The sequence below is a fragment of the Chenopodium quinoa genome, unplaced genomic scaffold, assembly GCF_001683475.1.
Source record: "Chenopodium quinoa cultivar QQ74 unplaced genomic scaffold, ASM168347v1, whole genome shotgun sequence".
Classification (NCBI taxonomy): domain Eukaryota; kingdom Viridiplantae; phylum Streptophyta; class Magnoliopsida; order Caryophyllales; family Amaranthaceae; genus Chenopodium; species Chenopodium quinoa.
This window is the reverse complement of record NW_018743050.1, coordinates 1741119-1764740: the sequence shown is the minus strand read 5'-3', so window position 1 is coordinate 1764740 and position 23622 is coordinate 1741119. Positions and strand designations below refer to the sequence as shown.

Sequence of the window (23622 nt, the reverse complement as noted above, 5' to 3'; positions counted from 1 at the left end):
AATGCTTCTTTTGCGGTAGTTGGCCATGCCATACACCAGGGTGTCCCCACTATACACCAGTGAAAACAGAAGATAAAGAGTTACTTGATGTTTTCGTTGTAGAAATTAACCTTACTTCTTCTTCCACTTGGGTATTTGATACCGGCTGTGGTGCTCATATCGTTAATAACGTGCAGGGCTTGAAAGAAAGTAAGAAGTTAGAAAAAGGGGAAGTAACGCTTCGAGTAGGAAATGGAGCAAAAGTTGCTGCACTTGCTATTGGAAGCTATCATTTAAGACTTCCCTCTAGACTTATTTTGGTGCTTAATAACTGTTATTATGTACCAACAATAACTAAAAACATTATTTCAGTTCCGGTTTTAGATTCTGAAGGATTTTCATTTGAAATAAGAGGCAAGTGTTGTTTTATTTCGAAAGAAAATATGTTATATGCTAACGCCAAATTAATTAATGGTTTGTATGTATTAGAATATACAACCCATGTCTACAATGTTGATCATAAAAGGCAGAAAACAGATGGTTCAACCCAACTTACCTATGGCATTGTAGGCTTGGTCACATCAACGAAAAGCGCATCCAGAAATTACACAAGGATGGACTTCTTTCTTCATTTGATTATGAATCATTTGAAAATTGTGAGTCATGCTTGCTTGGGAAAATGACTAAGTCACCCTTCACGGGTATAGGTGAAAGAGCTAGTGACCTTTTGGAAATCATACATACGGATGTGTGTGGACCAATGAGTTCAAAAGCAAGGGGTGGGTTTAACTACTTCATTACTTTTACTGATGATTTAAGTAGATATGGTTATGTCTACTTAATGAAGAACAAATCGGAATCCTTTGAAATGATCAAAGAATTCCAGAATGAGGTACAAAACCAACTTGGGAAGACGATTAAAGCGTTACGATCAGATCGTGGTGGTGAATATTCACCACCCAAGAATTTGATGAACATCTGATTAATTGTGGAATAATTTCACAGTTAACTCCTCCAGGAACACCACAGTTGAATGGTGTGTCAGAAAGGAGGAACAAGACTTTACTTGATATGGTAAGGTCCATGATGAGCTTTACTGATCTTCACATATCATTTTGGGGATATGCATTAGAAGCAGCTGCCAGAGTACTAAACAGAAGCCCGTCCAAAGCAGTTGAGAAGACACCATATGAGATATGGACTGGAAAATTTCCAAAGTTATCTTATCTCAAGATTTGGGGTTGTGAAGCCTATGTAAAACGTTTACAAGGTGATAAACTGCAACCTAAATCAGACAAGTGTTTCTTTGTGGGCTATCCAAAAGAAACAAAAGGGTATTACTTCTACAGTCGCGAAGATAACAAAGTGTTTGTTGCTCGCGATGGTGTCTTTCTAGAAAAGGAATTCCTTTCTAGAAAGCCAAGTGGGAGTAAAGTGGTTCTCGAAGAAATTCGAGACGAGCAATAAATGGATGTGGATAATACCACATCAGAGGCGAGGGCGCATGAGTCGATTAATCATGCGTCGGAGCGAGCTAATTCGACTAGCGAGACTCCTATCATCCCACTTGAACCTGGTTCATGCGAAAATCTTCAAGGAGTTGGAGAGAATATTTCTATTGTTGCTCCTACCCCACGTAGGTCTGCCAGAATAAGAAACAAACAGTTTGTTAAAGTTCTGATAACTAAGGATTCTGAAATCTTCTTATTGGAGAATGAAGAACCTACAACCTACAAGCAAGCTTTGGCGAGCCCCAACTCAGATAAATGGCTTGAGGCCATGAAGTCCGAAATGGAATCAATGTTTGAAAATGAAGTGTGGACCCTAGTTGACTTGCCTGATGGGGTAAAACCTATTGGTTGCAAATGGGTTTACAAAATTAAAACAGACAAGGATGGAAATGCCTACATCCATAAAGCAAGACTGGTTGCGAAAGGATACAGACAGATTCATGGTATTGACTGTGATGAAACCTTTTCCCCAGTAGCCAAGCTTAAGTCCATTCGGATTCTTCTAGCGATTGCTGCATTTTTCGATTACGAAATTTGGCAGATGGATGTCAAAACCGCCTTCTTGAATGGGTTCTTGACGGAGGAAGTGTACATGACACAACCTGAGGGTTTTGAAGATCCAGAAAATCCTAGTAAGGTATGCAAACTTCAGAAATCCATTTATGGATTGAAGCAAGCATCCAGGAGTTGGAATCTTCGTTTTGATGAAGCAATCAAACAGTTTGATTTTCTCAAAAGTGAAGAGGAACCTTGTGTATACAAGAAGTCTAGTGGGAGCATTATAGTTTTCCTAGTCTTGTATGTAGATGACATACTACTCATGGGAAATGACATACCAATGCTTGAGTCAGTCAAGGAATGGTTGAAGAGTTGTTTTTCCATGAAGGACTTGGGTAACGCCGAGTACATTTTGGGAATCAAGATCCATCGAGACAGGTCTCGAAGGATGATTGGACTAAGTCAAGAGACTTATATTGATAAGGTTCTTGACATGTTTGAGATGACAAACTCCAAGAGAGGATTTCTCCCCATGTCTCATGGCACTACGCTCAGTAAATCTCATGTCCGGTTATGCCGGATGAGATGAGACGTATGGCTATCACTCCTTATGCTTCTACAATAGGATCGATAATGTATGCCATGATTTGTACGAGGTCGGATGTTGCATTTGCTCTAAGCATGTGTAGCAGGTTTCAGGCAAATCCAGGTGATGCACACTGGACAGCTGCCAAGAACATCCTTAAGTACTTGAGAAGAACGAAAGGAATGTTTCTAGTTTATGGTGGCGAAGATGAGTTGGTTGTCAAAGGTTATACAGATGCGAGTTTCCAATCAGACAGGGATGACTTTAGATCACAGTCTGGGTACATTTTCTGTCTGAATGGAGGAGCAGTGAGTTGGAAGAGTTCGAAGCAAAGCACTGTCGCAGACTCTACAACAGAATCAAAATATTTGGCTGCAGTTGAAGCAGCCAAAGAAGCAGTTTGGATAAAGAAATTCCTAACTGAGTTGGACATCGTACCAAGTGCTCAAAAGGGAATTGAATTGTATTGTGACAACAATGGCACCATTGCTCAATCAAAGGAGCCTAGGTCACACTTCAAATCCAAACATGTTGAGAGGAAGTATCACCTCATTCGAGAAATCGTTAACAGAGGAGATGTGAAGATGTGCAAAGTTGATACGGATGAGAATATCGCTGATCCACTTACTAAACCCCTTCCACTACCTAAGAATTAGAAACATATTAGTGAAGCTGGATTGAAGCAAATGATGTAATTAGAAGTTGTATTTATTTTTGGAGAAAAATAAGTCACATATGTAATACACTCATTTGCAGAATTATGTTTAATTAGAAATTTTATTATTTCTCTTATTTAATGATGGTTTTCAATATTAAATAAAATGTCCAAAATAATTATGGGTCGATGGGCTCATCAGGTTGATGACCTGGTGAATGAAACCCCACAGGTGAACAAAATCCATATATTATTTAAGTTCCTAGTTCAGAATCATTAAACTGGACATAAATGATTTCAATTAATGGACTAGCATGTTAAGATTGATTGGATAGCGCAGTTTCATGGGCTATAGGAGCGTAGTGAAGCTCGGTCAATCACATGGATATGCATGAATGATGCATGATCGAACTATAGACCTACTTTGAATTTCAAGTATAGAGCTTCCGGATATATTAGTGGATTCCTTTGACATGAGTGGAACATTGATTTCATTCAATGGATGTTATGGTTGTGGTACACTCAAACGTCTGCCCGTAACTGGAGATTATAAAGGGTGTTTCCCGGTTATTTCATAAATTGAGTGGGAGCTTTGGTTGCCACAAGATTGGATTGAGTCTACCTATTTATTAGGAATGTGTCTTGGCCCCTTGAAGAGGGAGAATTATGAAAAATGCATGGCCGTGCTCAAATTCATTACATAGTAATCATTTGTTCTTTGAACCTCACTCAGTTTTCAAGAAAAGATTTGTAGACTAATATGATCACGACATGAGATGCAATCATATTATCAAATCGACACACATTGACTTAAGGAATTTGAATATTGCGCAAATTGAAGAAGTTGTGTCTTCGATAAGTGCAATTACTAGATATATCAAGGATCACTATTATGGAGATAATAAGTTCGTTCTCTTGGGGCGTCATCATCTGTTGCTAGACTATGAGAGATGATCTTTGGGCTAGTAAAATAGTCCAAAGACCGTTAGAATGGATCCTATGAGGTCACACATAAAGGTATTGGGTTAAGCAAGTAAGAGGCCCATTAATGGACCTTATGAGTATTTAACTGATCATGAATAGGATTGGGCTAGTGTAGTTTGATTGGGATTAGGAATTGGGCTTGGTCATGGACTCTTATTTATGGATATGATCTATAAATAAGATCCATGCCTAGGGTTGCAAGATACAGGAGTCACAATTAACTTACAGTGAATTGTGAATCAAGGCAACCAAAAATCCCGAAAACCCTCATCTCTCTCTCTCTCTCTCTCACGACACCCCTCTCCCCCCCTTGGACTTGCGGCCGTCCACCCCTGGTGGTGATCGCGGTGGTTGTGGTGGTTCGTGACTAGTTCGTTGCTCATACTTCTCCGTAGAAAATCGATTAAAGAGTTCGATCGCGACTAACTAGCATTAGTGGAGGTCTTAATCCGTGCCTGTGGACCAAGTAGAGGAATCACGTTTGAGGTTCTTTGTCTCCCTTATTCTTGCTCGATTGCTAGTGGAATCACGCTTCAAAGGTATTATTCTTACTCTTTAGGTGTTATGCATGAGATCCTTGGTTAGGTGCTATATGAATATGATTCATGATTATTTCCGCTGCGTAGTACCTATATTTCCCTACAGTTGATTCTTGCAAAATCCTTTCAAAACTATTTCGCTTCAATGCACTCTTTCATGTTTTGTGAGTGAGATTAAGATCTCCATTGCCAAACTACATCAGTGTAAAACAACAACAACAATAATACTATCTCCGTATGAAATTACTCGCAACAAAGGGGTATTATTTGTGAGACATAAAATATTCCTTTGTTGCGAGTAAATTGAACCAAAGGTAGTAATAATAATATCAACTACTTAAAAAAATATGGGAGTACTAAATATAATTTTTTTTAAAAAAAATAAAAATAAAATATAATCTTGTTGTAGCCTCCTCTCTATCTTCTCTCTCCTAAACTCTAGCTCCCATTATCAATTTTGAAAGAGATTCCATCGGATTTCACCGGTGTAAAGCCCCGATCTTTATTTTCTTTAAGCCTTTTGTTTCTTAGGTTATAATAATTTCTCTCTCGAAAGAAAGGGTTAATCTCTTTCAGAAGACAAGGTTTTTCGATCATTTCAGACTCCTTCGGAAAATAAGGTTTTATTTGTTTTTTATTTGGTCTCCGGTTGTGCGGGGCTACATTGATTATGGCTCATATTCGGGTTACAGAACCAGCACAAGAATTTACTTTCTCACAAAATTGCGAAGCGGCGGCGAATTCACTCAAAAAGTTGTATGAGACAACGAATCGAGAATGTGCCGAATTGTTATATTTAAGTATTTGGATTCTTAGACCTTCCCCGATTAATTCTTATTTGATTTTGTTATATTCATTTTCATTATCTTTAATTGTCAATTGTAGGTGGCGTATGTTTTTAATTAATGAAATTTAGTGTCCTTTAGACTTTTTTATTAAAAAAAAATTCACATAAAAAAGAGATTTGATCTAGATGAAGAGAAGAATATCATCCCCTTATTTTTACAAATTAGTGAGTAGCCCGAGCGTGTCCCCGGATTGCTAATGTTGTAGACGTGCAATCGATAAATTTTTTAAAGGCTTTTCAATATTATAATTGTCATTGTCAAACTACAATTGAGTTATTCTTTCAATATTTTTTTTCTTTTTAATTGAACCTTGTAGTTTACACTTTTATAATTTTTTTTTTCCACATATTAATAATAGAGTAGATAATTGGCTTAGATGGTTAAATAGTCGTCTTTATTATAAGAGGTTGAGGGTTCGGGAAAACTCTTGCATGGACCTGGTCCACAATAACATTATTGTGAACCTTAGGCTTACACGCACGCAATTGACATTATGTTGTACATATAGTAACCCTAATTTTAATATAGTAACCTTTTTTTTTAACATAGTACTCCTTAACCTTTAATAAAACTTGTGTGACCTTTAATATTATTGTGAACCTGAAGTACTACGTTACGTTGAACATAGTGACCTTAACTTTAATGTATTGACCTTTATTATTCGAATTGACCATTATATACAGAATTTCATTAAAAAAAACTCTTATAGCCTTTATAATGCCAAAATGACTTTTATTTCAACCTAATAACCTTTATTTTAATAGTGACTGTTTTTTTTTTATTTATAAAACAACTATAGTGCCTCTAATAATGTTAGTGATCCACATAAAATTAATGTGAACCGGGTTCATTTAAGAATTTGTATAGGGTTCAAAGCTCCTTATCCTTATGTTTTTATATTGAGTAATGTTTGTTGCTAAAGTGATGTATTTAAGCTAAAAAAGGGGAAATTAAATTGTGTGGCAGAACTAAAGGGAGGTACGAAAGTTTGGATATCTTGTATATAAAAAAAAAAAGTTTGGATATGTTCATTGCATTTCAAAAAATAACTACTGCATCTATATATATTGCTCCATATTAAACAATTGTCATTATGAGCAGCAGGGCATTGGCAAAGGACAATCCTGGAAGAAGGTTGCTTGCATGCCTTGACTTATAATGTAGAAATAGAGAGAAGGGGTTGTAAGTTCTTTAGATGGTTGGATACAAAAGACCATGCTTGTTGAGAGATCGATTGAGGTGATTTTGGGGCTAATGAACCTTGATCGAATGTGTAGGATAGGTGGGAGGTGGTGACACACAACGACCAGTCCTGGTACTATCCAGGTGCGAAGAACCCCGGAGGTGACTGCAATGAGCTCTGTTCTGGGAGCACCTGCCTCCCATCGATCCAGCGAGCCTAAAGCTTACATCCACCCTCACCCATTCATGGATCTCTTTACCTTTCTATAAATTTCTTCTTCTATATGATAATTCAAGTGATCTGCTGAAAACGCTAGGGCATTTCTCTTCTGCATGTCCATGGAGTTTTGAAAAATCCAAACATCTCAGAGATAGATAGAGAGGTAGGAATTTCTCGAACGAACCGTACTCCTTCGTATATGAGACTGTCTAAATGAAATTGAAATTCTATCTAAACGAATAGGGGATAAGATAAAAAAGTTCATTTTTCTACTGAAATGTTTATGGAGTAAGGGTTGAATTCATTGAGGCAAGTTCCCCGCTTGGTCCCTCTTCATGAGAGTTGAGAGGTCAAGGCCGTCGAGGTAGCGAAGTGAAGAAGGAGAACCTAAGGAAGGTCTCTCTCTACCTCGCAAGCTCTTGGATCCCAGAGAAAGGGAAGGGGCGTGGTTGGTGTGTCACTAGATCGGCAAGGGAACCCGTAGGAAGGCAAGCTACGTGAGGCCGAATTCACATCAGCCGTTCTTGGGCTTAAGACTATGCGCGTCGCGTGCTCGATCTAGCAATCTTGGACAATTGTTTTGATGAACTGTCATTAAACTAAAAAAGAAAGAAGAGAAAGAACTGGGAGTTGGCGCCTGGTTGCTTGCTTACCAAGCCATCCCGGCAAGCTCCTCCAGTTCGATTATTATTCTTGACTTGACCAGTTGCTGTTGGGGACTTTCCCGGGGATGGGAGTCCTTCATATCATATGAGGATTCACCTCTGAAATAAGAAAGCATATGGAGTAGACTTATCCTTTCTAGAAGACAGGGGAGAGAGCTTTGAATAGACGTAGCAAGGAGCTTTCTTTCTTCTCTAAAATAACCCCTACCCTAGAGCAATAGACGGAATTCTTGGGGTAGCTGCTAGGATAGATGCATAGAATCCGGATGCTGAGAATACGCGGTTAAGGTAGAAGATATCAAGTCAAATCATTGGTAAACAAGATAAGAAAAAATGTCTCCTCAAAGAAAAAGAAGCAAAAAAAAAAACAATTTCATTGCCTCCTCACTCTAAGGGGAAAGCTGAGGGGATCCAGCTGCTAAGTTTGCTCGCTCCTCTTCGGTCCAAGCTTCGTGTAGTTCCTCCCCTTCAGCTTGAGGGAGCTGTTATGAAGTAATGAGAGGTGTTTGAGCCTAGTCCATGTTTTAATCCTAATGTACTTGAAATTATGAAAATACCCCTCCATGATCCAACCCATTATTGATCATCACAAAGTACATATTTACCCTTAATTTGTCCATTCAAGTACAAATCTATCACTAGAAAAGTACATCTATAAATAGCACATCATTCATTAATGATGGGGAACTTTTTCCTAATTCTTTTTCCTTCTATCTCTACTTTCTCTCTCTAAATACTCTCTCTATTTTCTCTGTCTAGAAAGTACATTCGCTGACTTAAGCATCGGAGGGGCCTTTTTGGGTTAAAACCCCGAGGCAACTAACCTTCTCTGTTTTGCAGGCCGAGCTTCTCAGGCGTCAAGGCGGAGCCCTCGGATATACCCTAGCAAGGCGGAGCTCGGAAACTTCTTTAAGGACCTTTGGAGTTAAATTATAGGACATCTTGATACCTTACCTAAGACTCCCAGGAGCATTTTGTTCCCAGAAATAAGAGGAAAGAGTTGAAGCAATCTAATTAGTATGCAAGGAACATTGAAAGCGACTACTTGATGTAAGGTTGAGAAGGGTTGCTACGATGAATTTGGGTTCAAATGTGAACTATGGAAGATTATTTTGGTTACGTTTGTAAGTGTAATATGGTATACAATTAAGAAATGATTGTAACGAATATGTGATGAATCATATTTATATAGGGTTCTTAGGCACGTTTATGTTAGTTTTTATACCTTTTTCTTAGTCTTTTTGGTCGATTTTAGGGTCATATTTGCATAAGTCATTCTATGTCGCTCTATTACGCTTTGTTTGTGTATTTCTTAATGTTTCAGGTGATTTCGTAGTCATTTGGACGCTTTCAAAGTATTTGGAGATGATTCAAGTTGGGTTGAAAACTAGACTTGAAGATCTTTCCAATGATAGGTCGCACTCCTTCATACGATTCCTAGATTGTGAGTTACAGCCTTCCGAAATCGGTCCTGAAAATTTGCCAGCAAGCGCTCAGCCATCGGGCGATGGCTTAGCCGCACTAACGAAATCTGCCTAGCCCGATGGAAATCCATCGGCCGATGGTCGTCGTCGCAGCCCTTGATCACTCGACCATCGGCCATCCATAGGGCGATGGGCTGGCGCGCGGGAAACTTGTTTTCTGTCGATCGTAATTCTCTCGACCAATTAAAAGACGACCTTTGTTACTTTTATTTCATTATTTTATTTTATCTATTTTATTTTATTTAGGATTAGGTTTTAATATAAATACTTGGGAGGATTTTATTTTCCTCTTCATGCTTTATTTTCTAGATTAAACGCTTCTTAGTTTTTTTCTCTCCATTGTTGAACCCTAGCTTTTCATTCTCCGATCCATTAATTCAATCATTGAGGTATTTTCATTAAATCTTTTGTTCTTTATTTATTTTAATAATTATGAATTCAAGTTTAATTATCTCTTTTGTTTTGTTTATTTCAATTATGCGTGAGTAGTCGTTTTCTAGGGTTAAGTGAGGGAAGCCATGTTTATACCATGATTATTTGTGCTTATTTATTAGGGTTTGAATAATTCCAATTGATTTGTGATTTATTTTTGATTCATGTAATTGGCCAATATCACGAGTTAATTATTTAGCTAATAAAAATTAGAATTGAAAGATAATATTTTTAGAGGCTTAATTACAATTGGCGAATTTGATTATGTTAGCGACCGAACTACATATGTTAATTCGTAAGTGTTAATTCCCGACCGTAGGATTAACAAGTGCTTTAATTATTCGACCTAGTTTGTTTATTAATGGATTGTTTGCATTTCTTGGTTTGGTATAAGCATGGTGGACCGAACGTAGGCCCTAGACTTTAATTTATCTGTGAACAACCTTATTTTCACTATTGTCATTCTTTAGTTAATTAATCATCAAACCACTCTTCGTTTATTGAAATAGTTTATAATAATTGGGAAAAAACTAATAGAACCTATCTCCCTGTGGGATTCGACCCGTATTTGCTAAGTCTCTGCTAACAACAAACACCGTGCACTTGCGGTATAACTTTTTATTCATCAAGTTTTTGGCGCCGTTGCCGGGGAGACGACTAGATTCTATTAGTTTTAGTTTGATTGTTTGAACTGTTTTTATTGTCCCATTGGAACTTCTAGTTTCAATTGGGACATTCTCATTGATTTCTTTTCTTTATGTTTATGCCCAGGTCAAAACGAACAGGTGATTTGATCCCTACGGATCCGGACTTGGACAGACCCTTAGGCAACTCAAAAACAAGGGAAAGGGAAGCAGAAAAAGACCCATTCACAGAAGAGCTCTACAACACAGTCTGACACACGCAAAGAGATGACTGATAATAGGTCTCTTAATTCTTACGGAGTACTATCCCATGTAAACATGGGCACGGGCCGTGCCAGCACGCGGGCGGCACAAGCCCGGCACGGCGGCCCACCTGTGGGCTGTGCCGTGAACAAGTTTCTATAAAACGGCACAGGCACGGCACGTGGCACGGCGGGCGGCACGGTGGCCGGCACGTGGGCCGGCACGCTGGCACGACCCGCCGGCACGGCACGAGGCACGGCCGGGCACGACACGGCACAACACAAGCCCGCCAGGCACGGCCCGGCACGGCACGACCCGTGCCAAATGACCGTTGGAAACTAGCTGTTTTTGGCCGTTTTCCAACAGCTATAAACGGCTAGTTTCCCACCCAAATTCCCTATAAATACCTCATTTTTTCCTCCAAAATTTTCACAATTCATCAACTCATCTCTTCTCTCTTATTCTCTAATTTTCTTACTCTCAAATTCTCAATTCTCAAATTCCTACTAATCCTACAATCGTAGCCAAACACAAGCCTCCGGGTCGAGTGAACCATCCACCCAAATGCCCAACACCCAAAATCCTAACATATTAGAGTGGTGTACCAAAGAGGATTTTGCTCAAACCAAACGAAAGAGTGAAGTTTGGTCACATTATCAATTGAGTAAAAATGGACAAAAAGCCAAGTGTCGGACTTGTGGTAAAATTTTCTCGGCCGATACCAAGGGAGGGACGGGACACCTTAGTAGACATTCAAAAAAATGTGGTGGACCATCTAGTGATCCAACCCAACCCAAAATTTCTCAATTCCATCCACAAGGCTTCATTTACAATTACAAGAGAGATAGGGATGAACTTGGGAGAATGATTGTACATGCCGAACAACCTTTTCTTTTCGCCAAAAATGATGCCTTCAACAACTACATTAACCGAGCACTACAACCAAAACACAAAAAAAATCTCCCGAAAAACCGTTCGATCTGCTGCCATGAAGACTTATCTAGAGTACAAATTGAAATTAGTAAATGAATTAGCTAATCTTCCTAGTAGAGTTTCTTTAACCGCCGATGCATGGGATGGTGGATACGAACCTCATTATTTATGTGTTACTTGTCATTGGTTAGATAATGAGGGGTTGTTACAAAAACGCATCATTTATTTCAAAATGCTTGAATACCCTCATACCGGTCTTACCATTTCACATCATTTAATGGAAGCCATTGATGCATATAGTCTTAGGGATAAAATCATGTCTATGACTTTAGATAATGCAACTTCTATGACATATAGTGCGAATTTGGTCAAATCCCAATAGACCAATGTTATATTAGATGGAGATGCACTTCATGTTAGATGCATTTGCCATGTTCTTAACTTGTGTGTGAAGGATGGAACACAAGCAATTGGTCCATTTTATCACAAAATAAGGAATGCTATTATGTCGATTAATAGCTCTAACTTGAGATATCAAGAATGGAAAGGTTTTTGCAGGCAACAACGGATAAAAACCATGAAAATAGCACCGGATTGTCCAACTAGGTGTAACTCCACCTATGAAATGTTGAGTCGGGAAATCGAGTCCAAGGTTCATTTAATACTTTTTTATAATATGAAATTTCCGCAATGTGCTTTACTAGAAGATGATTGGGTTAATTGTGAAAAATATATGCAGTTTTTATAATTACTATATGGTATGACACATTGTTTTTCTTCTGTATATAATCCTTGTTCTCATTCTTTTCTTAGCAATGCATGTTTACTTGCACAACTTTTTGCAGAACACCGATCACAACATGTTTATCATGGATATCTTCCATCCATGGAGGAAAAATGGCGTAAATATTACACCGATATTCCTATGATTTATATTTTTGCTTCTATTTTAGATCCTAGGCAAAAATATGATGGCACCTTTTTATTAATTGATATTTATTATAGTAACATGAATTTTGAAGATGATGTTAAAACTTTTAAAAATAAGGTGACTAATGAGTTTTTTTTTATATAGAGTTTATGAAAGTAAATATGGAACCGTATCTCAATTTTCCCCTTCCCAAACATCCAAAAATGTAAGTAAACGGGCCAAAGGTTTATTTGCACAAGCTACTAACATGATGTCCAAGTTTTCAGGTACGGAATCATCATCAAGAGAACACAAAGCGATATTTCGGAGTTGCAAATGTACTTAAGTTACGACTTCATGAAAGGCATGGACGATGAAGAGAAGTTTGGCCTCGACATCCTCGATTGGTGGAAATAACAAACAGTGAAACATCCAATTTTGTCAGCAATGGCTCGTGATATTTTTGCTATCCAAGTCTCCTCCGTTGCCTCCGAAAGAGCTTTTAGTGCGTCGGGACGAGTTTTAGACGATAGAAGAACAAGACTAAAACCCAAAACACTTGAAATGTGTGTTTGCTTCAAGGATTGGTTGGATGCCGAAACTCATTCTCAAGATCGTACTTATGCACAAAACGACGACGACGATGAAGGAACGTCGACTTCTTTTAGTTCTCATACTTCTCAATCAACTCAATTGGCGGATGAACTTGAACCTCTAGGAGACGAAGACGAAGACGAAGATGAAGACGAAGGCGAAGACGACCAATAATAATTACATGATTACATATTTACATTATACACTATTGTATACTTTTTGTATTATCGAACTTCGTATTCCGTATAATAAATGAAGTTATTCAATATTCATACACTATTGTACGATTTTTAATTATCATTACTTATTTTGTATTATTGAATTATCGTACATTCGTACCGGCTACCGTCATATAATAAAATAAGTTATTCTTCAATTTTTTGTGTTTTCGGATTATCGCATTCGTATTTTTTTTTTATTATATGCATTGTTGTTTTTTGCTAAATTAATAAATTTGTTTTTATTTGTTTATATAAACTTAAACATAATTATTAATTAGATAAATAATTTATATAACCTAAATTAAAATAAAGTTGTTCAAAAAATGAAAACAAAATATATTAACATTAACATAAACATAAATTAATCACATATATTAAGTTGTACTAAAAAAATATATATCGTTTAATTCGTTTTTTTTTCATTTATTAAAAAAAAAAAATTAAAGGGTTGCACGGTTTGGCCTGCGGCCCGGCCCGGCACGGCCCGCAAGGCACGTGGGCCATGCCGTGCCGTGGGCTGGGGTGTGCCAATTTCAGGCACGGCACGGCACGGCCCCCACCGCGGCACGGCCAGGCACGGCCCGCGGCGGCACGACACGTTGCCCATGTTTAATCCCAAGATGGCATTCCAACGGGTCTTAAAATGCCAGCAATCACTGCAGAGAACTTCGTAATGAAACCCGCATTGCTTAGTATGGTCCAACAAAATCAATTTAGTGGGCATCCTACTGACGAGCCGATTAATCACTTGCAGCGATTTCAACAATTATGCTCCACTGTTCACCATAAAGGAGTCACTCAAGATCAATTGAAGGTGATGTTGTTCGGATTTTCCCTTCGCGATAGAGCTCAAAAGTGGTTGAACACTGTCGAAGAGACGGAGTGGAGCAAGATTTCTCAAGCATTCCTCAAAGAATATTTTCCCCCTGAAAAAACTGAAAAGATTCGACATCAAATATCAACATTTTCTCAAGAGTCGGGGGAATCTTTTAGGGAAGCATGGGATAGATTCTTAGATCTTCAACGATCATGCCCACATCACAATTTTGAGAAGTGGAATCTTGTTCGTATTTTCTATAATGGACTAGAACCCGAGACTAAATGTATTGTTGATTCTACCGCAGGTGGTGTTTTCCTTGACAAGACAATCGAGGAAGGGTATGATTTTCTTGAAAATCTTGCAGCCAACCACTTCTCATCTCCAAGAACGCGACCAAAGAAAGGGAAGATGGAAGTTGAAGCCTATTCACTCATGACATCTCAAATGGCTCAATTAACTGCAAAGATTGAAGCATTACAGGCCGCTCAAGAATCTTGTCTTTTATCTGTTAATGCTATGTCTTCTCAACCTTCGCAAACTAATTTTTTTGTGAATTGTGTGGTATACAGGGTCATTTTGGATATCAATGTGCTTAGAATTCTCAAGACACCAATCAGATGGAACAAGTGAATGCCTTTCAACAAAGGCAACCAAATGATCCATATTCTAACACATTTAATCCAGGTTGGAGGAATCATCCCTACCTTTCATACAAAAGCAATAATGTTCAAAATCCTCAACCTCAACAACAATGGGAACAACCTCAGCAACAGTGGTCACAACCTCAGAACCCTCAACCTCAGCAATATGTTGCAAGGCCTCCACAACATCAACAAGGGGCCTCTCATCATGCTCCTCCGGGTTTCAATAGACCACCTCAACAACCTACTCATGGAAATGCTAGCACTCAAGAGCTTACTATGTCTAAACTCATGAGAATGATGACATCCATGAAGCAAAACACTGAAGATAGCATCAAGGAGTTGAAAAATACGACAAAGCATTTGGAGAACCAAATCGCGCAAGTCGCAGGTACCAATATCCAAAGGCAACCTGGCCACTTACCAGGACAACCTATCCCTAAGGAGACTGCCAATGCTATCACTACTCGTAGTGGTGTTAGCTATGAAGGGCCCCAAATGCCTATTGATGATGCAAATCTTGAGAAGGATAAGAGTAAGGTTGCAGAGAAGGCCTTGGATGATGTTCCCACCTCAAAAGATGGGAAAGATAAAGCAAATGATGCTGAAAAAAAGAAAAAGAAAGGTTCCGAGCCTCCACCTGTCGAGCCAAAGCTACCATTCCCACATCGGATGCAAAAGAGCAAGGTAGATCAACAATTTGGTAAGTTATTGACTATGGTCAAGAACCTTGAGGTAACTGTTCCTTTTACTGATTTGGTCTCTCAAGTTCCAATGTATGCAAAGTTTTTAAAGGAAATGATTACTAAGAAGAAAGACTTTGGTGGTGTAGAAACAGTCGCTCTAACTGCAGAGTGTAGTCCTATATTGCAAAATAAATCCCCGCCTAAGCTTAAGGACCCTGGTAGTTTTTCCATCCCATGTCATGTAGGTGCATTATTCATCGATAAAGCTTTATGTGACTTAGGTGCTAGTGTGTCTGTTATGCCTCTTTCTGTTTGTAACAGGTTGAATATGGGAGCTTTAAAATGCACACAGATCACTTTGCAAAAGGCGGATCGTTTGATAAAATACCCTTTAGGTGTTTTGGAGGATGTCCCCGTTCGGGTTGGGAAATTTTTCATCCTGTTGACTTTGTAGTTTTGGATATGGAGGAGGATAGTAATATCCCGATCATTTTAGGTAGACCTTTCTTGTGTACTGCAGGTGCTGTTATTGATGTCAAGTCTGGATCCCTTACTTTGTCTGTTGGTAATGATACCGTGACTTTTAATCTAACCAATGCGATGAAGTCGCCTATGCTTGAGAATACTTGTTGCAGGATTGATGTGCTTGATGATATTGTGAGAGATGATACACCTCGTGAGTTAGCTAATGATCCATTAAAAGCTGTTCTCACCCTGGATGTCTCTGAAGGAGAAGGAGTTGCAGAGATTGATTCCTTGATTCGTGACTTGGATGCCCCTAACACTGAGGGGTTTGAGGTAATGGAAACTATTTGTTCTACATCTGAGTCACAAGTAAAAAAGGTAGAGTTAAAACCTTTGCCTCCTCATCTTAAATATGCATTTGTTGATGATAATGAGGAATGCCCTGTAATTGTTAGTGCTAAACTCGATAATAGCCAAGTTTCTAAGCTTTTGACTGTGTTTCGCATGCATAAAAAGGCAATCGGGTATAGCATTGACGATCTTACAGGGATAAGTCCTAATTTTTGTATGCATAGAATCAATCTGGAAGAGAATCATCGCCCTTGCATCCAACCACGACGTCGATTGAATCCTAATATGCAAGAGGTGGTGAAGAAAGAGGTAATGAAACTTCTTGACGCGGGCATCATCTATCCCATCTCAAATTCTAAGTGGGTGAGCCCGGTACAAGTCGTTCCTAAGAAAGGGGGGACAATTGTTGTTAAAAATGATAAGAATGAACTAATTCCTACTTGTGTTGTCACAGGTTGGCGTATGTGTATCGATTATCGCAAGTTGAATGCATCCACCTTAAAAGATCACTTCCCCTTACCTTTTATAGATCAAATGCTTGAAAGATTATCAAAACATAGTTATTTCTGTTATTTGGATGGATTTTCAGGTTTCTTTTAGATTCCCATTCATCCGGAAGATCAAGAAAAGACAACGTTCACATGCCCCTGTGGTACATTTTCTTATCACAGAATGCCATTTGGGTTGTGTAATGCCCCTGCGACGTTTCAAAGGTGTATGATGGCCATTTTCTCTGATTTCATTTAGAACATCATGGAGGTATTTATGGATGATTTCAGTGTTTATGGTTCAAATTTTGATATGTGCTTGCATAATCTTTCTAAGGTGCTTAAACGTTGTACTGATGTCAATTTGGTCTTGAATTGGGAAAAGTGCCAATTCATGGTCAATGAAGGAGTGGTACTTGGTCATCTTATTTCTGATCGTGGCATCCAAGTTGACATAGCAAAAATTGAGGTGATTGAGAAACTTCCCCCTCCCGTGAATGTCAAGGTAGTGAGAAGTTTTCTTGGTCATGCAGGGTTTTATCGCCGATTTATAAAAAATTTTTCGAAAATAGCGAAACCCCTCACTCAATTATTGCTTAAGGATGCCACATTTGAGTTTACTGATGCTTGTATGGAGTCTTTTAACAGGATTACGGAGGCATTGATAACTGCTCCTATCATACAACCTCCAAATTGGGATTTGCCATTCGAGATAATATGTGATGTGAGTGATTATGCTGTGGGAACCGTGCCTGGACAACAAAAGAACAAGGTTTTGCATGCCATTTACTAATGCCATTTACTATGCTAGTAAAACCTTGGATGAGGCTAAGATGAATTATGCCACCACTGAGAAAGAGCTCCTAGCTATTGTGTATGCTCTTGACAAGTTTCAAACTTACCTCATTGGTTCAAAAGTAATTGTCCACACTCACCATGCTGCTCTGAAGTATCTCCTAGCAAGGAAAGAGGCTAAACCGAGGCTCATTCGATGGATTTTGCTCCTTCAAGAATTCGATTTAGAGATTCGAGATAAAAAGGGTGCCGAGAACGTTGTTGCGGATCACCTCTCTCGATTAAGATTTCAGTCTACTTCAGATAGCCCTATAAATGATTCTTTCCCCGATGATCATTTATTCTCTGTTTCTTCTGTATCTCCATGGTATGCTGACTATGCTAATTTTTGTGTAGGTGGTTCATATCCTCCGGATCTGACTCACCAACAACGCAAGAAGTTCTACCATGATGCCAAGCGGTACTTTTGGGATGACCCTCATTTGTATCGAAAGTGCGCTGATGGAATGTTTCGGAGATGTGTAGCGGATTGGGATACCCATGGTATCCTTCATCATTGCCATAATCTACCTTCTAGTGGACATCTTGGTTCTACTGCAACTGCCTACCGAGTGCTTCAATGTGGTTTCTATTGGCCCTCATTATTCAAGGATGCTCGTGCTTTTTGCAATGCATGTGATGAGTGTCAAAGAACGGGAAATATATCGAAGAGGCAAGAGATGCCACAAAATGGGATTCTTGAGGTCGAGCTTTTTGATGTCTGGGGCATTGATTTTATGGGACCATTTCCCTCTTCTTGTGGGAATCGATACATTTTGGTTGCTATCGACTATGTCTCCAAGTGGGTCGAAGATATTGCGTCGCCTACTAATGATTCGAAGGTCATTATGAAGCTATTCAAAAAGATAATCTTCCGCGCTTCGGAGTCCCAAGAGTTGTCATTAGTGACGGTGGTTCTCATTTCCATCAACGAACTTTCAAGTCTTTTTTTAAGAAACATGGAGTTACTCACAAGGTTGGTTTGGCCTATCATCTTCAAACGAGCGACCAAGTTGAGGTATCTAATCGACAAATAAAGAGAATCCTTGAAATGGTAGTCAGCAAATCCCGCAAAGATTGGTCATTGAAGTTGGATGATACATTGTGGGCATTGCGAACGGCTTACAAGACTCCGTTAGGGACAATTCCATATCGGTTGGTGTATGGAAAAGCTTGTCATTTACCGGTCTAAATGGAATACCTTTCACAATGGGCCGTCAAGGAGATTAAATTTGGATCTAGAGAAGGCCGGTGAAGCGAGACTTCTTCAATTGAACGAGCTAGATGAGATTCGGCTCGATGCTTACGAAAATCATAGGCTCTACAAGGAACAAACGAAGAAGTTTCACGATAAGATGATCCAAAAACGAGAGTTCAATAATGGTGAGAAGGTGTTGCTTCATAACTCAAGACTTCGACTTTTTCCTGGAAAACTTAAGTCTAGATGGTCTGGGCCTTTCACAGTCACCGATGTCAAAGCATATAGAGCCATAGAGGTTGCTAGCGAAAACGACACGAAATTCAAGGTAAATGGACAACGTTTAAAGCTATATACCGAGGGTGCTTTCATCGGCAAATTGGAGACAACTTATCTCTCCAATACACCAATTGATGCTTGATACTAAGGTAAGAAGTCGAGCTCACGACTCTAAATGAGCGCTTATCGGAAGGCAACCCGATTTCCTAATTCTTCTTTATTTTGATTTTTTTAGTTTTGTTTTTCCTTTTCTTTTTAGTTTCTCTTCCTTTTTTTTTTAACTTTTCTTTCTTTCTTTTCTCCATTTCTATTTTTTCTATTTATTTATTTATTTATTTATTTATTTATGCTATTCTTCTAGTTTTATTTATTTATTTATTTATTTTAGTGTTAGTTTCGTTTCCTTTTTTTTTGTTTTTGTTTTACTTCACTAACTCTTTTAACGTTGTTTTTTTTTTGTTATTTTTAGTGAAGTTATATTTTTTTTTTATTTTTTTTTCATTAAAAAAAAAAGAGGGAAGTAGAGGCAACCAGCAGCAGGCACCAGCCCGCACAGCCAGCGACAGGCCAGCGCCCGCTGGGCCTAGCACCCACCAGCAGCCCAACGTTCTGCCTAGGCTGCTGGAATTCCAGCGCCCGCTGGTTATGGCGCCCAGGCATCTACACGCATCCCCAAAAAAACTAAAAAAACCAGAAAAAAGAAGAAAAAAAGTTCCCAGCCAGCACGAATCCCAAGACACCCCACCCCCTTCTCTCTCCACCTCTCCGCCACCCCACAGCCGCGCACCACTGCCTGCATCACCGGTGCCCCACCGACGCCCCACCGGCGCTGCTCCGAGACACCAGTCAGCCACCCTCCACAAAAAAAAAAACCAAAAAAAAAAGAACCCTAATTTTTCTCAAGGTTAGGGCTTTTGATTTTCTTTTTCAATTGGGAGAATTGGTTGAAATTGCAATTTAATTGGTATTTGATTTGAGGTAACCAACAATAATATTGTTTTAATTGCAAAAAGCATAGGTAATATTTTCAATTTTTCATCCAACTTTTCTTCTTGAATTGTTTACATTCATATAAAAATTGAAAATTTTGCCTCTTGTATATTAATATTGTCTTGTTGATTGAATTTGTGGTGATTAATTTTGATTAAACATTGATATTTGGTTGGTGGTTGATTGGAATTGATTCTACTTTGGATTACTAGTGTTGGTTGGAGTATTTTGTGCTTAATGCTATTTGATTGTGACATTGCATCATGAGAACCACAAAAACCACTAGTTCTCACCCAAAGTCCACTCCTTCTCCACTTGCACCACTAAGAACCACTCCCACAAAGAGAAACCCACCTCGAAAAGCAAGAGCCTCAACTTCAAAGAAGCATCCCAAACTACCACATAAATCCCCTCCAAACACTTCTCATACCAACCCACATTCCACCTCTCACCCTTCCTCAAGTTTGAGCAAAGAAGGCCTTGGTTTCTCACTTCAAGACCGAAAAATCAAACCAACACTTCGTTATTCACAAGACGATGGTAAGAAGCTTGGGGTTGATGATTTTTTGCAAGAAATAGGTCGAAGGTGTGGTTGGTCAAAAGTTCTAAATTTGAAGGAAGAGGTTTATCCGGATTTGGTTATTGAGTTTCTTAATTCTTTAGTAGTGTCTAATAATGGTGACATATCTTTCTCTCTTGATGGAATGGCACATTCAATGTCACCAAAGGAGGTTAATGAAATTTTCGAGTGGCCTTGTGATGGAACTATTGGCCCATCCGAGTTTGGTTCGTTTTGGGGTGACAAGAATGGATTACAATTTCACTAAAAAATGTTTTGGAGAGAACTCACAGGTCGAGATGATTGGAAATTTGGTCTTACTAAGTCTTTTTCAATTGTGAACCATGTGCCTCGTATTCTGCATCGCTTGCTTCTACATGTGTTCTTTCCAAAGACAGAGATGGGACAAATTGCTACAAGTGATTTCAATATGCTTTGGTGGTTCTTACATGGTGATCGAGATAGAATGGGTTAATTGGATTTCGAAAAATTCCTCATTGCTGCATTTCTTGTGGAGAGAAACAAGCCGAAAAGGCCTATCACTATGGGAAGCTTTGTAACCGTCTTTGCTACACATCTGGGGATCAATTTGTCTTACTTTAAGAAGTTGAACTCATATGCACTCCTTGATACTGTGAGCATGGAACGATATGGATGGTTGTTGTTACCAAAGATTGGTTTGTTTATATGGCAGGTTAAGGGAGAGGAGAAGGACTCACATTTGACTCCTTATGTTTTTTTGCCCACTCTTGCGACTCGAATGGGAACTCCAGATGCCCTTTTGTTTCCGCCTACCCCCAACATCAAAACAATCATCCAAACAGGTGTGTATTCTACAAAGCAAGGTTCTTCTTCGGCCCCTCCGCCTTTGGTTGGTGACAATTCACAAATCTCTCATACTCCTTCTCGTGGGACTATTCCATCCCACCCTTTCCATCATAGTGTCAGTTTCGAAGGGTCTAGCAGCGATTTAGTCACTATAGAGATGTTCAAGCAGTTCATGGCTAACATTGGTACGTTTGCTCAGGAGGTTATTGATCATTTCGGCAATTTGGAGCAACGGTTTCATGCCTTGAATTCGGAGGTTGTTTCTCTACGTCAGCAGATAGTAGCTTCTGGCACCACTGCTACATCTAATGGAACTACAGTCGACACCTCTTCTGTTGACGAGGTCCTGCTGAGTGAGCTTTTCTTTCTCGTCTCTCTCTCTTGTATTTTATTTTGCCACCGTGAGGACACTGTGTTTCATTCTAGCTTGGGGGAGGGATATCTATCTTTTAATGCTTTCATAGTGTAATTTTATTGCTTTCTGTAGGTGTTCCATGGTTTGTACCATCTATTAGGGATGGGAGTTTACGTGCAACGACAAAAAATGTATTGCTTTCTTAGTTTAGTTATGTTTCGAATAATGCATTCTTGTGCCTATTTTCCATTTGTTTGACTTCGAACCGTGTGCGGATTAGATTACTCTCTTGAGCTTCTTCTCATCATAGTTATGATTTTGAAATTTGGTCGGTGTGCTTTATACGTTGATAACTGCGTAGCAATGTAGCCTGCGACTAATTGGTTTGTGGAAAGATGTTTTGCTCTTTTTGAGTCTAGCTATTCGATATTTTTGTAGACCCCAAGCCATGTGAGTTTTCAAAACCTGATTGATTGACTATCACATTTATTACAGTCTAAATTTTTGTATGTGTGATAGTTCCTGGTGCAACTCTAATCTTGATTTTGCCTTGAGACTCGTAGTAATTTGGTTGTGATGAGTGCATGATTGAAATGATAAAGGTCTTTCTTTTTCTCAATTTGAGCCTCTAGAAGTTATTTTTGTACATTTGCTCCTTAATTGTTACCCATGTTGAGCTTTACCCTTCATTGAATTAGCCATATTACAAGCCTCCGGCCTCAATTGGTTACTAGTCCCGAGCCTAGCTTGGGGGAGTGGTCTATCTTGTGATTTGTGAATTTTCATTTGGCTAAATATTTGCTTCGTGGTGCAATAAAGGAGATTTTGAATGGAAGCTCAAGGTTTTTCAAAAAATGAAAATAATAATAAAAAGATTAAATAAAAATAAAAAAATAAATGAAAATAAAAAAATAAAAATAAAAAAATAAAAATAAAAATAAATAAATGAAAATAATAAAAAAAAGATTAAATAAATAAATAAGGGTTGAAGAAGGAAGGGAAGAAGAGAAAATCAAATTACTTTGGTGTATAGTGATTTTTGTCTTGATTTTATGGTGTATGGAGAGGCTAGATGCTAAACGAGGTTATCTTCATCATGCATTTAGTTGTGTTGTTATTATAAACTATTATTACCACTCTCCCAGCTACTTCAACTCTCACATCTCCCAAAATGTTAATCCTACCTCTCACCCTAGCCACATTACAACCCTCATAAAGACCTTTTGATCTTCGTGCATAAGTTATGATTAAGTGAACTGAGTTTTGAGTCAAAGTTAAAGAGTAATTTGCATTTCGAGTCGACATGGTATAGGTTGAGTGTATGTTATAACCCTAAGCTGGTAGGGCACCTCTCGTGCTCGACTTCAGCATATCTACAGGAAATCGGCGAAGACTAGCTTGGAAAGAGACTGTTTGTGGCCTCTAGATCGGTGAGTTAATTGCAGGACTATGAGTGCTACGTGGTTCTATATGTATCCGAGCCAGATTTCAGTTTCGCTAACTTTGGTTTGATAGTTTGCTCGAGAGTCGAGTCGATCTTATTCTGGATCCCTGGAAGTCTTGTTTATCTTATTTCTCCGTCTTGAGTCAAGTGTTGCTTAGGGACGAGCAATGGTTTAGCTTGGGGGAATTTGATGAATCATATTTATATAGGGTTCTTAGGCACGTTTATGTTAGTTTTTATACCTTTTTCTTAGTCTTTTTGGTCGATTTTAAGGTCATATTTGCATAAGTCATTCTATATCGCTCTATTACGCTTTGTTTGTGTATTTCTTAATGTTTCAGGTGATTTCGTAGTCATTTGGACGCTTTCGAAGTATTTGGAGATGATTCGAATGATATTTGAATGGAAATAGATGGATCGAGTTCATTGACCGGGGGATTTATGCTTGTGGATGTTGTCTCTAAGGATTATATGCATGGGAATTGAAAATAACATCCACAAGGATCGATATGCACTTTTCGGAATTGAATTTGAGTTAGGAACAAAGGAAAACGAA

General features: G+C 38.7%; 1 protein-coding gene across 1 annotated transcript; it reads left to right on the top strand.

The window, feature by feature from the left end:
• The first annotated feature begins 18576 nt into the window (after nt 1–18576).
• On the top strand, nt 18577–19032 carry LOC110730781. Its single transcript, XM_021910603.1, has one exon. It carries the CDS (start codon nt 18577–18579, stop codon nt 19030–19032), a length of 456 nt encoding a protein of 151 aa, XP_021766295.1.
• Nucleotides 19033–23622: the final 4590 nt, after the last annotated feature.

Coding starts and splice junctions, on each gene's coding strand:
- LOC110730781 (XM_021910603.1), top strand. CDS start 18,577: ATGGAAAAGCTTGTCATTTACCGGTCTAAATGGAATACCTTTCACAAT.